Below are 17,865 nucleotides of genomic sequence, written 5' to 3'. Positions count from 1 at the left end.
GATTTATAAGCTGTTTTCATCATGGGGACCTTAAAAATGTTCAAAGATTTCTGTTATGTCCTTCCTCACTCATTATCTCATTTATAATGTTTCAAAAGATCGCTACTTAAGATAAATGCAGATCTTTTTTTCTTTTTTTCATCAAAGAATCCTGAATATAATACACACTAAAATATTATGCAACAAAAATGTTTTTAACATTGGTTATAAAAAGTAACTACTTGAGCACCAAATCAGTATATTACAATGCTTTCTGAGGGATCGTGTGATTTGGAAGTCTGTAGTAAAGGCTGCTGAAAATTCCTCTTTGTCATCAATAAAATAAATAAAAATTTCACAATATTATTTTAAAACATTACTGTTTTTACTTCTTTTTTTTCCACATGCGATAATAAAAACCTGTGGTCACCTGAAAAGCACTGCATCATCTTTGAGGAACTTGGGCAGGTTTGAATCTCGCAGAGCTCTGATCAGCACAACATCCTCGCTCAACAGAGGGTTTTCTCTTTTTAATGACCTGAACACCACACACACATAATAAATAATATATTAACACTTGTTCAGAAAATGTGAGCAGGAATACACAACTTGCAGCACAAAAACTTTGGATTCTCTCAGTATTGTTACACTGCGTGCACACAGGACATCACACGATAGATCTTATTATAGATGGCATTCACAAATTAAACAAGATTTTTACATTTTCTGAAGAAAGTGCTCTGTGAGTGCTTTTAGTGCATTGCTATGTGGTTTCTAGGGTGGAAACTGATGTAAGTGGTGCTTGCCCGCCACAATATTAGGATGTTGTATGTGGTTTTGCTAGGGTGGTTGCTAGATCATTTCTAGATGGTTGCTATGTGGCTGCTTCCTGGCTTAGGGTTTTTCTTTTACAAATTTTAATGTTTTATTGATCAATTTGATCAATTCACACCTCTCCTCAACAAGACACATGATTCGAGGTGTCATTCATGCCTTGATAAGCACCACTAATTAGTACTGTGGGAATCATAAAATACATCCAAGCTATTAAACAGCCTCTATTAATTCCATATCAGTAATTTACACAGAATATGGTGCTCTAATTTACTCTCACTTTTTAAACACTCTCGCCTACAGCTGTTCATATATTCTTGTAAATAGTTTAGTAGCCTAAATCAAATTGATTTAAAGACAGATCTTTTGAACCACTGAAGAACACAGTGAAATAAAGGGACAAGGGAGTGAATTTATACTGCACATAAAACCTGAGTGCTAATAAAATATGCCAGTGACATGAGGTCAACACACACACACACACTGAAGACTTTCTGTTGGCCATGGTCTGCTTAGAGGTTTCTTGCATAGCTGTATATTATTGGCCTTTACCCCAAACACATCACTAACTGAGACGGAGCATGTGCAAATTAATTCTCAATCAAAGGCTGACTTGTTTATAAAACAAAGACAATCAAAGTGTGAGAAGACAAGAGTGGCCAAGAAAAGCCCTAAACAAACAATTTCCAAGACTGATTTACGTTATTTATGTAACATTCATTGTTGAAAGATCATTATACAGTACATGTATTTTCTGTCACTTTTGATTAATTTAAAGTTACAAAAGATTTCTATTTCAAATAATGTTGTTCTTTTAACCTTTCTATTTATCAAAAAATCCTGAAAAAATGTGAACGGTAGTGTATGTGAGATTGACTCATTGAGTAATGTGAAAATGTGTTTGTGCTGTAGAAAAAGAGCAGAGATCAACCCTGAATGCCTCACCCTGCCATGACCAGCACAGATTTGACAGCTCTCATCCCAAAGTCATAGTGATCCTGCTGAGAGAGCTGCTCACTGCAGAGCTTGTACATCTGAGTCATCTTCCTAGCAAGAGTCTTACTAGACTCAAAGCCCTCAGAGTACAGGATCACCTACAGGGAGAGAGAGAGGTTTAAGGTTAAAGATACTGTATAACCGTTTGGATTGTCAGATAAGACATCCTAATATTATGAGAATTGTATTTTTTTTGTAAAAGAAAATAAATCTCTAAATGAGATGCCCATGTGAGCTAAAGTTGGCTTGTGACCCTTTTTGATATGGCCTGCCACGCTATATCACAGGAGGGGGGGAAAGGGGTCTAAATGCTCTAAATGCTCCAAAGTACTTCATCATTTTACACAGGGAATAAAGTATGTATTGAAGTTAACAGTACATTTTCTAACCAATGAATTGTGGAAATTTACAAACAGGAAATCACAGTGGAAAGACACCAGTTTCCTCTAAGGAAAGGCTAATTCTCACTGCACCAACAGACGTCGAATGAAGCTGACAATCACCAGATTACAGCACATCACTTCTCGAACATTCCACCACCCGACAATGTTTAATCTGCGAAACCAAGCGCTTAACAATGGCAACAGACGCAGACTGATGACACACTGATCCAACAAATCCAGAAGAATGTGTCTGTTTCCATTGGTCTGTTAGTGCAGTGTGAATTAGCCTTAACGCACACACATGAACAGAGAAAAGCTTTTAATGAGTACACATTAGGTGAGCAGTTCCATCTCTGACCCCTCCACCTAGTGTGGTTTATCATCATTACTGGGATCAGATCAGGTGGTTTAATCACACACCTCAGCAATAAGAGCATAGTTGGGCACCATCATGGCTATGGGTCGGAAAAGGGCTTTCAGGTTGTCAGGGAGTTCGGTTCTGCCAGCGTAACCGGGGTTCATAGTGATGAAGGCAGCACACGTCATCACCAATTTTATCTCTCTTCCCTCAAACATGAACCGAGGTAGCTGCAGAAAACATTCCAGACACGTGCAGTTGCACAACATTCCAGTATAAGTACATGTTTGTGAGCATATGATACTGTACATGCATATGTGAGTGTGTATGTGCTCTACCTTGGCTGCCTTGGCATTTCTGATAGTGATGAGTTGTTGAGCGATGACTGACAGTACCTCGATGTTGATGCGATTGAACTCATCAAAGCAGCACCAGGCACCTGACTGAGCCAAACCACTGAAGAACGTCCCCATCATCTGAACACACAAATGTCATATAACACTTGTAGCAAGCTGAATACTGAACCCCCTAAGGGCTTAGAAAGAAAATATAGTAGTACATACAGTAGCATTACAATACGACATAGCTAAAGTAATTAATAAACAAATAGTTGAAAACTCATACTATTTGTACCATAACACTGCCACAGAGTGAATATTTACAATACATTTACATGTTCACCTTAAAGGTAATGTATAAGAGTTAAACCGTAAGCAATTGTTGTAAGTGCAATGACTTTGATAAATACGCTGCAGCGACAATTTGGCCAGGTTGATTAATCAGCTTATTGGCCAAAAATCATGCCTGCAGCTTGTGTACCGCACATTGTAATTGACAGCTTCAGTGATTATAATGGCAATAATCTTTGCTCAACACTGTATGAAAAACACAAGTTTGCCCACCATTAGTGGTAAAATGCTTTGTCTTGAGCAGGATCATCTTATAGCTAACTGTGAGTACTGGAAACAGAGTAATCAACACCTCTGATCAATCCAGACGTGTTGGTGTTGCATCTGTTCACCCTGTCTTAGATTCTTCCTCTTTTTCAACTCAGTCTTCTTTCTACAAGCCTTTCATGTTGTCTGGATCAGTAGCACTCACTAAGAATTCAAAACCTACACCGATCACCATATTGAGAGAGACAGGAGCAGGCCAGTCTCTAATGGTTGAAAATGGATAAGTGCAAATTGGTGTATGCTCCAGAATTCCTGTTGATGGTGTTGACCTTATTCTAGGTAATGATTTGGATGGACATCCATAAGGTGTTTCCTGTTGACTGTAGAAAATCATGGGTGATGTGTACTGTATATGTGCTACTGTGTCACACCCTTAAAATCTGTCATTTGAAGTTTAGTGGTGCAGACATGTGGTAACGTGACGTATTGTGTATGTGTTGCTTTGCTGGTCCTCGTCCTCCCTCCCTCCCCTTCTAGTTTTTCTTTTAGTATTGAGTTGATTTTTGTATATTTAGTAAAGTATTGTAAATATCTTGTCCACACTTAGAAGCTGTAGGGGGTGAGTCTTATTTCTTTTGTAAATACTGTTTCCTCCTGTTTTTCATTAGATAGGGAGATAGGATAATTGATTGTATTTTTAGTTTATTTTCTTTTGATAGGGAATTTAGTTTTTCTGTTAGGAGTTTGTTTGGTGTTTGTTTGTTGTTTTGGCCTTTGCTCACCCCTGAAGTTGTGGTTCTGTAAAGGATCTTTGGTTGCCAATTCCAGTTTATGTTGCAGCCTCACCCTAGACGGAGTCGTAAAAAGTGGGGGCTCGTCCCATGCTGCTTTGCTATCCTCGGTCTGCTACTTGCTAATTGCTGGGCAAAACCCTCAACAGTGTCGCAGAAGTACTCAGCATCACACTCATACTGGCCCAGGGAAAGCTCTCTGCACTTATCGGCCTGACGATGGAAAAGCGGCTAAGGTGACAGGAACAGCCACAAAAGAAGGACCTTGTACTGAAATACTTGACCCTCGAAGCCAAACCGAAGAAAATGTGTGTTGAGGCAGGATTGAGACATTAAAAGTACACGTCCTTCAGGTCTATAACCGCAAAACCAATCCTGCTGGCGAACGTATATCAGAATGTGTGTCAGCGTCAACATCTTGAATGGAATGGCCTGATTTAGATGGGCCTGTGCAGGGCCTGATTCAGAACTCTAGGATTGGTCATAACCCACTGACTTTCTTTGGTATGATGAAGTAAGGGCTATAGAAACCCTTCTTCATCTCAGTTGGAGGGACAGGCTCAATTGTGTCCTTCGCCAATAGTAATGCAATTTCCGCACGCAGAACAGGAGCATCTTTGCCTGCCACCGAGGTTTCGTCTGGTCAACTGAATTGCATAGCCGAGTCCGACTGTCCTGATAAGCCAGCGCGACAGGTTGGGAAGCGCTAGCCAGGCTTCCAAACTCTGCACAACTGGCACCAGAGGAGCAATCATGATTGACATACCTGCGGGGTCCGGCGCTGCGGAGCGTAGGCCACCACTTGGCTGTGGGTATACTGGAACTCTTTGTCCCATGCCTAGCCAGTGGAAAGCTTTGTGTCCTCGGAAAGCGCGTCACACTGACCTGTGTGGGGTTCTGTGTGTACTGAGGAGGCGAGGGGATCGTGTCCATCATGTCAGGGCTGCAGGCTGTGTGGCCAGGGTGTGCAGAGGATGCTCCTTTTTTTGTTTGAAAATGTGGGAACCAAATTAAAAAAAGAGAACCAAAGATTCTCCGCCCAGCCCGGAGGTTCACCACCTCCTGGGAAAGAGCAGCTCCTACCATCCCTAGGTCGCCATCTCAGAAACTCTTCGATGCATTCTTGGGGTTCTTGCCGGTCACCTGAGATTCAAAACCTGCGTCACCTGCGTCACTTTCCTCCGGCAACTCGTTTCAGGCAGCAGCGGAGCTGGGGTGGCGCAGTTTTGCAGACTAAATTTTGCAGACTCTCTGCAACGAGTGCAACTTCGGAGGCCTGGTGGAATCACGCTGAGACAGGATGTGTTTTATCTTCTCTGTCTGCTACTTTACTGCCGAGAATTGCTATGCAAAATGTGTCACACAAGAGCTTGCAGGGAACACCCACTCCGATAATGCATGGGAAATTATTTAATAGAATTTGTCTCACTATGCTGTCAAAATACTTAAATATTTGTATCTATTTGTATACTGGTTGGCTTGGTTAATGGATTTATAATGCTATAGAAAAAATGCTTAAAAAAATACTTCCAGAATTAATCCCACTGAAAAAGTGAACACTAATGCACTATACTTATCCACAGGCTGTCATTCTCACATGCCAGCCATGTACTGAACTACAGCAATAACAATCCCCAGCCCAGCAAACCCCCAGGGAAAGGAATGATCTAAAGAAAGAGCTATATGGTAAATTAATGTTCCAGTTACAGAATAAAAAAGACAAACAGTGAACAATGACTATGACTGTTTTTAAGGCCTAGTCAGAATCTTTAACGTCTTTATGACATATGACTCCCCCAGCAAACACTAAACACTGGCCATAAATAAGGATAGCCTGCTGGGTAAAGCTCTCAGAAAGATGTCTACAGTTGTTTTTATTTAATGTACAGAGAACTTCAATTGGAGCTCTGCTGCCTCCTATTGACAAATGCAATGAATGAATTCACTCTAATCTGACAGAAAAACAACCATCTCTATGTCATACTGGTTGTCTAGCTCCTTAACAAATTGATAAGGAAAAAAAGAAAATAGAAGTCGAACTGTAAGAGAGACAGATATATATAATATATACAGACCTTATAGTCGAGTCCATCTGAGCAGTTAAAGACCACACATTGGATTGCCAGAGCTTTTGCAAGGTCTTTAGTGGTCTCAGTCTTGCCTGTGCCAGCTGGACCTGCAGGAGCTCCCCCTAGATCCAGCTGCAGCGCCCCCATTAGGCAGAGGTAACATCGATCCTAAAATAAAAAAAGTAAACATATATGCAGTTCACACACACATTATTAGTACAATCATGCTCATGATAGATCACACAGACCCCACTGACATAGATCTGAAATTTCCATACATGCATACAAAGATTAATTTATTTGTTAAACTTGTATTTCTTATGACGTGAAAATACGCAAACTGATATTGGTCATGAGGGCATAAATGCCACCATTTTAATATTTAAAATGTAGCGGCAAAAAAATCTAAATCAATGATGACTTGAAAAAACTTCCATCAGAGCTTTATTTGTTGTTTGATAACTACATTTACATTGTGCATCTATAATTAATATGTGCATTATTTTACAGCTACTGTTGTTTTTAATCTTGATTTGATTGAAATGAAGTTAAAGCCATCATTGTTCAAATTGCAAATGTATTTACATTATTTGATATACTTGGGCAAAACTCCAAACATATATACAGCATATAGTATCTATAGAATCATCATAAATGAGGGGAGGGATGAAAATAATTGTTCCCCTTCATAAAAAAGTGAATATATGTACCGTCAGTGGCGTTATCACCAGACGAGGACACGCTCCCAAATATTCATAACGATAGACATATTGAGAGAGAGCCATCCGAGCCACACAATTATCTGAGTCCACATCCCAATAATACCGCAACTGCCTCTGCCACTCGAAATTATCGCTGGAGTCCACCTACAAACACATAAACACATACGCAATAACCTCTTGAACTATCAGACATAATAGGTAAATAATTGGCATATTATGTATGGCAGTGGTTCTCAACTGCTTGGTCTATTCTGATACAACTACAGGTCTGTTCTGATGATCACGGACAACAGGGTTAAAATTAATAAAATAAATAAGCTTATTGACTTCTAAAACAGAGCAGAAAAGGCTGTTGATTCTGTCACTTGATGAACTATGTTGAGAACTACTGATCTATTGCAAACAGGCCATGTTTTCTCCATCCCTGTGATAAGACGAAGCCAATACACAAACCTTCTCTTTGACAAGCTCTGTGACAATGTCTCTGGCATGCACATCTAAGGTGATGAGAGCTGTGATGATGTTCCGATGAAGACTAGGCAAATTCCCACGGACCAGAGCAGCAAGAGAATTCAGTCTCTGTTTATAAAAACAACAAAAGATAAAAACAGACAGACACACACATATGCAAAAACCACATGAATACCACACATATATTCACCTAAACAGTAAATTATTTGCAAGGGAACTTCAATTAACACATTCATACAAAGAAACATAATTTGGTCAATGAAAGCAATATGTTGTCACCTCAAAGTTGGTGAGCTCAAATTCTTGTAATGCATGATAGTGGTCATGATCTCCCTCTAGACAGTTGTCCATGTCTCTGCACCACATGAGCTGGGAGATGGTCAACACCACCTGCAGAAAATCACAGGTGAGAATTTCTCATACACTCAGAGACACACATAAGCAATCTCACCTAGGCAAGCACAAACCTGTGAGGGATGCCCAGCCACAACCCACTCTACTCTGGCTTTGCTCTGGTAGTCAGCAATTGCAGCCTTACTGAGTCTCCTAAGAGAGGAGACCATGGCCTCCTCTACTTTTCCCAACCAGTCCTCTACATTTCCACGAGCCTTCAGCCCTTTCCCCAGTGCCACCTACAGCACAGACACACACATATTTCTATCCTTTGTCGTTTTATAAATCACTGAACAAAAAAAAAAAAATTAAAGAAAATAAAATTACATAAAATAAATAAGACTTGACCTTTTCTCCCTCAGGTGACACCATGGCTAAGATGTCATTATTGTATTGGATTTTTTCGACAGTCTCGCCCTCTCCAGGTGTAGTGGGGGTAAGCAGGCCGAACTCCAGCTGTGATATTGCATCAAAACACTTTCTCAGATGAGGCTGCACAGCCTGAGGGTTTCGCGTCTGAGCCAAAATCTCCAACAGTTCATCATTAGACAGGAAGTAGAACCTGAGACACAGAGAGAAACGAGTAAAGTCATGGCACGGCATCAAGAGAAATCAGCATTCTGATGAGAAACTGCTGTGCGTGTGTGAGTGCGCATAGACACCTTGGGAAGATAACTCTCTTGGACTCCAAGTAAGCCTCCAGGCATTTCTGTATCCGCTCCAGGAGTGCATTATTATTCTGGAAAATATCCAAAATCCCTGGAGAGACAGAGTAGAGGGCAACACTGGTGAAAGTCATTTATAATTTACACCCTTTTTCATTGTTGCATTTCACCTACAGCTTTCATTTAGACAGCGAACCATTTTGCAGATTCAAACTATTTGACACTGGAAAATAATTTTGTTTTTGAATGTAAATGTGTTAATCTAATGTTTGAGTTGTAGATATTAGATTGCCTATGCTTTATGTGTGTTTCCTGGGCTACATCCTATCAGACCTGTTTGTGTGGCAGCACGAAGGGCATTGGGTATGCGGTTGACCTTCCTCATAATCTCTTTCCAAGACTTGTCCACTTGCAGGAACATCTTAGACTCAGCAGGCAACTGCCTCTGAATGTCAGGAGCACTGAAAATACTCTCAAGATAAAGCCAGCTTCTCTGACATACCAACCACTCATCCTGGAAACATGGTAGAAGAAAGATAGAGAATGTTTGATTTATCGAAACAAAACAAAAAACAAAAAACAATGTTTTTGATGATCACCACTCAGATTACCAAGGTCTGGCTGAAAAGAAAGAGCTGTCTCTGCCACTTGTCTACTCTGGCCTTGACGGAGCCTGCGTAACGTGAGGAAGCAACTGTGGCGACATTGACTATACTGTCATCAAGAAGCACCTACAAAATTTACATTCACACAGACAGAATACAAATATTACTAATAAGCGAGGAAAAGTTAGGTTTTAATGATAATTACACATAAATCTAATGTTTTAACAATCTGAAAACGCTGTGAACAATGGATCCAACACATTCCTACCTGAATATCATCAGTTCCTCCGAGGATAAACACATCCTTGGAGTCCCGATGAGACAGCACCACAAACTCTGTCGTCTTCCAGGATTCCTCAATCTATCAAAAGTAAGTGTGTGTGAAGATGAATATAAGGACATGTATAAATGTTGTTAAAAGAGTATTATAAACATAGCCATCACCTTTCTCAGAAGGTTCTCCAGAGATGCTTCTCCTGAGGCTTGTGCTGACACCTGAGAGTTTAAGAGGATTCATAAGTTTAAAAGAAGAATCTTTAGCAACTATACATTGATTTAATTCTTCCTGTCAGGTTGCACTTCAAAACCTAGTGAGCTGCAAACCAAGACAACATGTTATGGAAATTTGGAATGCGTCTATGATGCCCAAAAATGTTGTTTAGGAAAGTAGATCAGTAGGTTTTGAGAGCCGCAGTGTTTCTCTCACCTCCTGTATTTGTGGTCCAAAGTTGAAGATGTTGAGTTCTTGCAGGAAGGCGAGAGTCAGTGGCTCTTCCAGTAGTTTGGCTTCCACAATTTCTTCCAGCATTTCCCAATGACGAGCTTTCAGACATGGGTTACGCAGGTCTGTGATCACTGGCAACTACGCAAACACAGAACGTTAAATACACAGATGCATACATACACTACATTTTTTTAAAGTTTTCACTACATTTTCTTCTTCTATTAAGCAGGATGCTTCTATTCAGAAAGATTGCACTAAATTGATCAAAAGTGACATTTATAATGTTACAGACGCTTTCTATTTCAAATACATGCTGTTCCTTTGAACTGTTCATCAAAGAAAACACTGAAAAAAAGAATCACAGTTAGTGATTATAATATATATTGATAATATGAAATGTTACTTAAAGGCGAAGCACTGCTACTTGGGTGGAGTAATTAGCGCAACACTCTGAGCGAACTCTCTGCTCCTCACCACAGGGCTTCTCAAGTGCTGCGAGCAAATCACTCCGCAGAAGTAGCAGTGCTTCGCCTTCTGAGAATATAGTTCCCAGTATGTCTAGATAGAAGATGTGTCTCATGTGACCTTGATATTTGTACATGCTGTGACTATACAAATCACAACATGTAAATAGGAAAATGTTGGCGTTATTTTGTCACTTATTGGGAGCAGTATGCTAGCTGGAGTCATTTACCTCCAGTCTTTGTGCTAAGCTAGGCTAGCGGTGTGTGCGTCAGACAGAGTTATGGCACGCACGGAGATGAAAAGGGTATGTATGGACTTATCTAACTCTGGGGGATACAGTAAATAAGCTAAAGTCCCAAAAAGTCGGCGTGTTCCTTTAAGCATCAAATCAGCATATAAGAATGATTTCTGAAGGATCATGTGAAACTGAATACTGGAATACTGAATATAGCTGCTGAAAATTCAGCTTTGTCAACACCGGAATAAATTACACTTTTTAAAAACAGTTATTTTAAATTGTAATAATATTTGACAATATACAAATAAATGCAGCCTTGGTGAGCTTAGCAGACTTTTTTGAAAAACATTTTAAAAAATCATACTGACCCCAAACCTTTGAATGGTTGAGTACACTTTGTTATGGGGTTTAGACATTTTTCCATGGGCCAAAGCAAAATACAGCAGTCAACTTCAAACGGGGAGACAGTTAAAGAGCAATGACACACTGGAATTAGTGTCAATCTGACCCACCTTTTCTCGCATACTCTCCACATTCTCTTTGAGGCAGGGTACCACATTGTTTGGTGGCAGTCCTTTTTCCAGCTGGCTGACATATTTGCCAAACTTATTCACCTGCCTGCTCAGCAATTCTGGGTCCAGCTCATCAAACTTATTCTGTATCAAAGAGATAATTGACCATTTGACATTTAAAGGACACTTTCATTCAAAATGGCTTCCAGCAAACCATTTGCAGGGTCTAGTATAAAATGCCTTATTTGAGGCAATAATTATGACAAAGCATGACTGTGTATCTCAGTAACTCTTTAGTGGAGGAACTGACCACCCTTTTTTTTCTTTTTTTTTCTTTTGCAGTTTAGTTTTAAGGAGCTTTGTGTGTATTGACTACCCTAAAGTGGATTTCAGTGAAAGGAAAAAAAGTCAAATATTTCTAAAGTAAAAAATGACCCCCTTAATCCAAACCTGCAACCAGCTGTTCTCTAGATTTTCCCATTCTTCCAGAGAGTCCCAGAGTAGCTGCTTCAGCTTCACTTCAGCAGTCAGTCCCTCTAAAGCACTATATTTAGTCACCTCCACCTGCATAAACAAATACAGATTTTCTTTTTTTTATAAATCATGATGTGCAGAATTTATAACAAAATGTGCAGATGATAAATACAGAAAATGCGCCCTCTGCTGGACAGAGAGACACACTGACCTTAAAGTTCTTCTGGTAGGTTTTATATTTGAAGGCTTGAGCCTGCAACTCATCGATAGAGATCTGAATATCTCCCAGCAGCCGGCGTATGTTAGAGCGATCTGCATTAATGTCAAGGAGCTGATGGTTCTGGAGAAACAAAATCCATCCAACAAACACAAAAACAAGCTGTGAATGATTCAGCAGGGTTTCAGTGTTTCACATTACCAGTTCAGTACCTTGTTAAAGTTGGATATACACTACTGTTCAAAGGGTCAGTGTGATTGTTTTTTTCATGTTTATACTCAACCAGGCTGCATTTATTCAAAGAATACAGTAAAAACAGTAATATTCCTAAATATTAATTTAAAATAACTGTTTTAAATTAAAACAGTTATTTTAAAAATTTTAAAATGTAATTTATTCCTTTGATGGCAAAGCTGAATTATCAGCAGCAATTACTCCAGTCTTTACATGATTGAAAGAAACATGATTATCAATGTTGTGCTGTGCTGCTTAATATTTTTAAGGTTGCTTAATATTTTTGTTATATTTTTTTAACAGAAATCGTTTTTTAAGGATTCTTTTATGAATAGAAAGTTCTAAAGAACAGCATTAAAAATCTATATATTGACGGTACTTACTGTCACTATTGTTCAAGTTAATCTTTTCTGCATAAAAGTATTAATTTCTTTCACAAAAATTTTAAACAGTAGTGTATATGTGTATATTTACTTATTATAAATGACTCCAGCACATTATTCTGATATACTATCACTATTTCTTTCTCTCTCCTTTCTTTCACCTCAGCTTGCTCTTTTACTGCCAGCACATTGTTGTTAAGTTGGTTGATATCTTGCTGGAGGTGTTGGCAAAATTTGTCCACATAAGAGTCTCGCTCTCCCACCGCTTTGTCGATGGTGTTCTTTATGGCAGTTACACATGGCGGCAATGTGGCATACACTGCAATATCCTCAGGAGGGGTGGGGACAGAGTAACTCTCAATCAACTTGTACATCTCACAGACAGTCACAGTCTCCTTTTCCAGCACCTCAATCTAAAAAAAAAAAAAAAAGATAAATGAAATACATCTGACACCAAACCGCCGTCTAGTGTCTGATACTCAAAAAATCAGAAGAATGATTGTTTAAATCATGGTTCTCTTTTGATTCTTACCCTCTTCTGGATTTCATCCAGGAAGTTGAGGGAGTTTACGTATTCGTTGGTTACTGTTGGAACAAAGTCCAGTTTGAACTGGGCATCCTGAGCTTCTGCAATGATGTCATCCATCTTTTTCTTTGCTAGCCGAGGTAGGATGTCATTAATGGCCTGAAGAAAGGGGTTCAAAATGAGGTATAGGCAATCTGTGCATTTATGTTCCCTATTGCCAACTGTGTTGTTGGGGTAAATGGTGTGGTCCCACTAGGTCAGACAGTGGGAATGCAAATATTACAGGAGAAATCAATTCCTATTTCTGTATTTTCTATTTCAATGTGTGTGTTTTTGTCAGTGTGTTACCTCTATGCAGCGCAGAGGGGATGGTATAAGTTTGTCCTTCAGTTGTGTAGTATCCACCAGCAGAATTCCCAGGGGCCTTTTCTGTTTGATGGCTAAAGCCTCTTTATGCTCTCGATGATATTTATCCAGACTGTCCCCAAAAAATGCAACTTCTGCATCAGACACACATACACAACATAAGAAGTGTGAGACAATCATAATTTTGACAATCAGGAATGTTGTAGATCATGATGATGTACCATGGTCTTGCTCTTTGAGAGCCTCCAGGTCCAGGTCTTCATTCTCTTTGTAAAACAGTCTGAATGGCTCAAATGTACGAGCATACACATTAGCGGTATTAAATGCAATCTGAATAGATTTCTGACAGGGGAAGAAACATAAAACATTTTCACAATTAGAGACAGTTATGAACACATCATTTTAAAGTTCATGATTACCACGAAATCACAATTGTTCTTTCTTGGATTGTTCTCATGCATTAGGCATGGTGGAGCTTCTGTTTACCATATTTGATGCGCTTTATAGTGATTGTATGCAGAAGACTTGGATTAAACTGCTCAATTCATTTGGATTACTTTTACGATGTCATTTTGCACTTCTAGAAAAAGTGTAGAAAACTATGCACATCCAAATTATCTTCAATAGATACAGGATTAAAACGAAAAATATGAAAATAAACAAGAGTGTGCAGATTTCCATTAGTTACTTAGTTTTTGTGCTATTAGAAACATTAATATTTTAGTTGCGTAAACTTTCAATGGATGGACAAAAATGATGAGAGAAGGTAAAAAAAATCTTCATTTGTTTTCCACCGGAAGTCTTGTGGGATTGGAACAACATGAGGGTGAGTAAATGATGAATTCGTTTTTGGGTCAACCGTTCCTTTAACCTTAACACAGATTATTTCTCATTTGAGAACAGCGGCTATTATGTACAAATTCCCAAATGTCCTCAAGTGTTCAAATTTATTCAAACAATGACTAGTTTAGTCATGAAACTCTAGATGGAACAGACTGATAGGTCCTTTGCATGCAATCATATCACTGTCATTAGCATCCATAAACATGCTAAACTATCATGACAGAAAAACATTTAAATAAGTAAGTTACATTACCTGAGAACACTGTTGTTTACAGTAATGGCATTGTTGGGTGCTAAAGTTCTACTTTAGAACTACCAAATGGTGACACTTATCAACACGATATTAAATAATCCAATAAATGATTTCTATGACTTGTATAAAAAACATTTAAATACTGGTATATATATATTTAAAAAAAACTTTAATCTTCCTTTGGAAAACTCTAACTTTTAACTTACCGGTAATTTAAAATGGTGCATGAAAACTGTTTATTTCTTCCTGCATTTAGCTCATATTCATTTTAGAATAAAATAAAAACCTTAATATTGAGCATGATGTTCTGCAGACAAGTGTCATCTTCCAGGATTTCTGCAAGACTAGGGCCATCCCCACATGTCTTCTCCTCAACCTGAAACACCACGCATACACATGTGCAGACACACATCAGCCAGGGTCCGATTATTAAAGAGCGTGTATACATTGAAGAGGTAAATGTTGGTCTTCTTTAACCTTTTTGTTGATAATTGGTTGAGTAAAAGCATCAAAGTAGGTGTCTTGCACCAGAGTATCCACAGACAATACTGTGTTCTCAAACCGCCCAGTAATTTCTGCTACACACTCCTGATGTACACACAAACACATGGAAAGCATAAAGATACTGTATGCAGTGTACATATATACATACTGGGCATGCTGCAATGTTTGCAACACACAAAAACTGATAGCGTGCCTAAAAACACAAACCTGGAAGTCATCAATGGAGGGCTGGTATGATAAGGAGTGTGTGTCCAGCATCAGCTCAGTTATGAACATTGGCTGGTGGGGAGCAATGACATTCTGCTCTGCTGTGACCTGTAACACACACACACACGTTTGTTTCACTATATTAGTGAGGACATCTCAGACTTCCAATGTTTTTACATCAGTTTAATGATGTCTATCGCCTAACCTGACCCCTACCCTCACAGACACCGGTGCTAAACTTTATAAGTCTTTTTAAATAGTGAGTTATGGCTCACTAGTTGGTGTTCAACAGGTTTGTCCAGTTTATTTTTTCTGCAAACAGCATGAACATGAACACCACAAAATGTTCTTTCCACCACATCTTAGGCTATGTATTGTGTTTGTTAATAATATATATAGAAATAGAAAAATAGAAATAGAAATAAAATAGAAATAACATTCTGTGGTGAAAATTACTTTTTTTTTAAACAACTAAAAACTGAAAATAAATAAAAATGCATTAACGCTTGGTTGAAAATGCTCACAATAAAACAGGTCGCATGTGATATTTATTTTGCGTAAAAATAAATATTGATGTACTGTATATATTTCTTGACATTATTATAATATTTAAAATCTTATTCATATGTGTATGATTCATTTTCATATTTGAAAATCAAGAGTTTTAATCAGGTTGATCTGTTCGTTTTTGTTTTGTTTTTTATCAAGCCCTAAATAAAGTTGACTGTAGTTAAAGAATAAAAAATAAAAATAAAAAATAAAAACACGTTAAAATATTTCCCTGTGTCACATAAACACACACACATACTAACCTTTATTTCAGGATCATGGCTGGTCTCGCTGCCTGCCCAGCTCTGGATGAGGGCAAATGAAGGGGTGTGTGTGTTTTGCTCCTGAAACACACTCAGTAGCTTACTGACCGAGTTGACAACAAGCATGTGTGTGGTGTTCACAATCAGATAATCAGTCATTCTGATGAAACTATGGAGACCAAGAAAAATATTCAACAGTTCCTTAGTCACTATAAACTGTCATTGTGAAAGAACTGAATACATTTTGGTTTGCAAAATGTATTCAGACACCTTCAACATTTCTCACATTATCACAGTTTATTCGCTATAGTTTAGAAAATGGTAATAAAATATGACAAGAGCTCAAGAGTTATCAAATCAGTTGATATTTCCCTGGTTTTGGCCATCCTTCTGTTAGACTGTCTCACAAATGAATTACGTTGAATAGCTGTCAGCTGTCAAATGTTAAATTTAAGTACACAATTAGATGATACCAATTTAGGTCAACCAATTACCAAGCAATGCTTAATTTTGTTCAGTCTGTGGTGTAAAAATGTTGCATTAAGCAATTAGTGTGAAAAAACACTTACGGTAAGCAAAACATAGTCAGGTCAAAGTGTCTGAATAATTTTAGGTCCCAAATTTGTATACATTTTTACTGGTAGTCCACTTTATAAAGAATTTTTGGGTATAATGTCACAGTTTACTGTATTTTGCTATCTTCACTTACATAAATTAACTATAGTGTCCTGCACTCACTAGTAAAAAATATCAATAATTATATCTGGTGTCTGAATAATTTTTGGTTTGACTGTATGTATATATACACTTTTATTGGTACACAACAAAAATAAAATCAAATTTTGATGAAGATAAATAATGACAGCATTGTTCCTTGTTGTTTGTTTACTTTGCCACTTCATTAAAATCTCTGCATATAGATCCTCGCTTGTGCCTGTTTCCTCCCGCTTCTGCAACATTACAGAAATGTTGACTAACCAAGTAAGACGTTTGCAGTAGTAGCTCTTGTTTGCTTGTTGCGTGTAACTCATCTTCTTAGGTGTGTCTTCAAAGAACAATCCAAAATCAGGTGATGCTAACTCTTCATTACCGTCTGAGACATGCATGTAAGAAGAAGAAAAAAAGCTCAAATTCACAATATACCAGCTTTTTGACACATAATTGCTTGTGTGTCTGGATTAAATTGTCACCGGTCTCCAAGTCGCTGTAGTCTGGTGTGTGTCCAAACTCTTTCAAAGCATTTCGACAGGCACTTCTTGCCACTTCCATTGCCAGCTTCCTGAACTTTTCAAGACGGGAGGACACCTAGAACACGGATCCACAAAAATAATCATAAATTACAGAAAAAAGACACTTCCCACTGTACAGCGAACATAATACACTCTTAAAAATAAACGATCTGTAGTGGCATCTATGGTTCCATGAAAATCCTTAGCCTTTCCATTGCACAAAAGATTAAAAATGTTCTTCACACTAAGAAAAAAAAAAGGTTATTTTAAGACCTATCCACTGAAAGGTTCATTGGGGAGTCAAAAATGGTTCTTCTATGGCATTGTTGCCAAAAAAACATGCAACCTTTATTTTTAAGAGTGTATAACGCATGCAAACTCAAGTCTCTCTCACCTCCTCCAGCTGTTTGTATTGTGCGCTCTGAAACTCCTCAAGTGTGTATGTGTGGTCTTTCTCTAGCCGACACAGAGGCATGTCACTGATGTGGTAACACATTTCCCTGATGTCAATCAATGCTGGTTGCAGAGACTGAAATACAGACATGATCATTTTCACCATACTTTTTGCTGCCTTTTTATAAAGAAGGTTCTGCAAAAAACCTCGTTGTAAGTATATGCAGTACGTAAAATTTTACATCTCTCTCTCTCTTTGATAGATCTTTTCTTTTTTTTTTAAACAAAACAACTTTTCTAAAAGCCATATCTATATATATTCA

The 17,865-nt window shown here is 38.3% G+C and overlaps 1 protein-coding gene across 1 annotated transcript in view; it reads right to left on the bottom strand.

Annotated features, from left to right (window-relative positions):
* dnah6 (dynein, axonemal, heavy chain 6) overlaps window positions 1-17,865 on the bottom strand; it is an 83,020-nt gene that overhangs the window by 61,462 nt on the left and 3,693 nt on the right. The window contains exons 6-35 of the mRNA XM_079616837.1: window positions 17,544-17,678; window positions 17,111-17,225; window positions 16,899-17,013; window positions 15,921-16,089; window positions 15,109-15,216; window positions 14,875-14,985; window positions 14,684-14,773; window positions 13,523-13,643; window positions 13,284-13,435; window positions 12,942-13,094; window positions 12,571-12,822; window positions 11,787-11,915; window positions 11,552-11,665; window positions 11,102-11,245; window positions 9,869-10,024; window positions 9,607-9,657; window positions 9,431-9,523; window positions 9,169-9,288; window positions 8,891-9,071; window positions 8,555-8,651; window positions 8,241-8,454; window positions 7,967-8,131; window positions 7,779-7,889; window positions 7,482-7,607; window positions 7,017-7,172; window positions 6,313-6,474; window positions 2,889-3,026; window positions 2,613-2,780; window positions 1,759-1,907; window positions 410-517 (exon numbers count right to left, since the gene is read on the bottom strand). Coding sequence (XP_079472963.1) covers window positions 410-517; window positions 1,759-1,907; window positions 2,613-2,780; window positions 2,889-3,026; window positions 6,313-6,474; window positions 7,017-7,172; window positions 7,482-7,607; window positions 7,779-7,889; window positions 7,967-8,131; window positions 8,241-8,454; window positions 8,555-8,651; window positions 8,891-9,071; window positions 9,169-9,288; window positions 9,431-9,523; window positions 9,607-9,657; window positions 9,869-10,024; window positions 11,102-11,245; window positions 11,552-11,665; window positions 11,787-11,915; window positions 12,571-12,822; window positions 12,942-13,094; window positions 13,284-13,435; window positions 13,523-13,643; window positions 14,684-14,773; window positions 14,875-14,985; window positions 15,109-15,216; window positions 15,921-16,089; window positions 16,899-17,013; window positions 17,111-17,225; window positions 17,544-17,678 — 4,103 coding nt within the window. The remainder of the gene's footprint in view (window positions 1-409; window positions 518-1,758; window positions 1,908-2,612; window positions 2,781-2,888; window positions 3,027-6,312; window positions 6,475-7,016; window positions 7,173-7,481; window positions 7,608-7,778; window positions 7,890-7,966; window positions 8,132-8,240; window positions 8,455-8,554; window positions 8,652-8,890; window positions 9,072-9,168; window positions 9,289-9,430; window positions 9,524-9,606; window positions 9,658-9,868; window positions 10,025-11,101; window positions 11,246-11,551; window positions 11,666-11,786; window positions 11,916-12,570; window positions 12,823-12,941; window positions 13,095-13,283; window positions 13,436-13,522; window positions 13,644-14,683; window positions 14,774-14,874; window positions 14,986-15,108; window positions 15,217-15,920; window positions 16,090-16,898; window positions 17,014-17,110; window positions 17,226-17,543; window positions 17,679-17,865) is intronic.

Source organism: Phoxinus phoxinus (genome assembly GCF_949152265.1).
Source record: "Phoxinus phoxinus genome assembly, chromosome: 6".
Lineage (NCBI taxonomy): Eukaryota > Metazoa > Chordata > Actinopteri > Cypriniformes > Leuciscidae > Phoxinus > Phoxinus phoxinus.
Note: the sequence above shows the minus strand (reverse complement) of the source record. Positions and strands in the feature narration are given on the sequence as shown.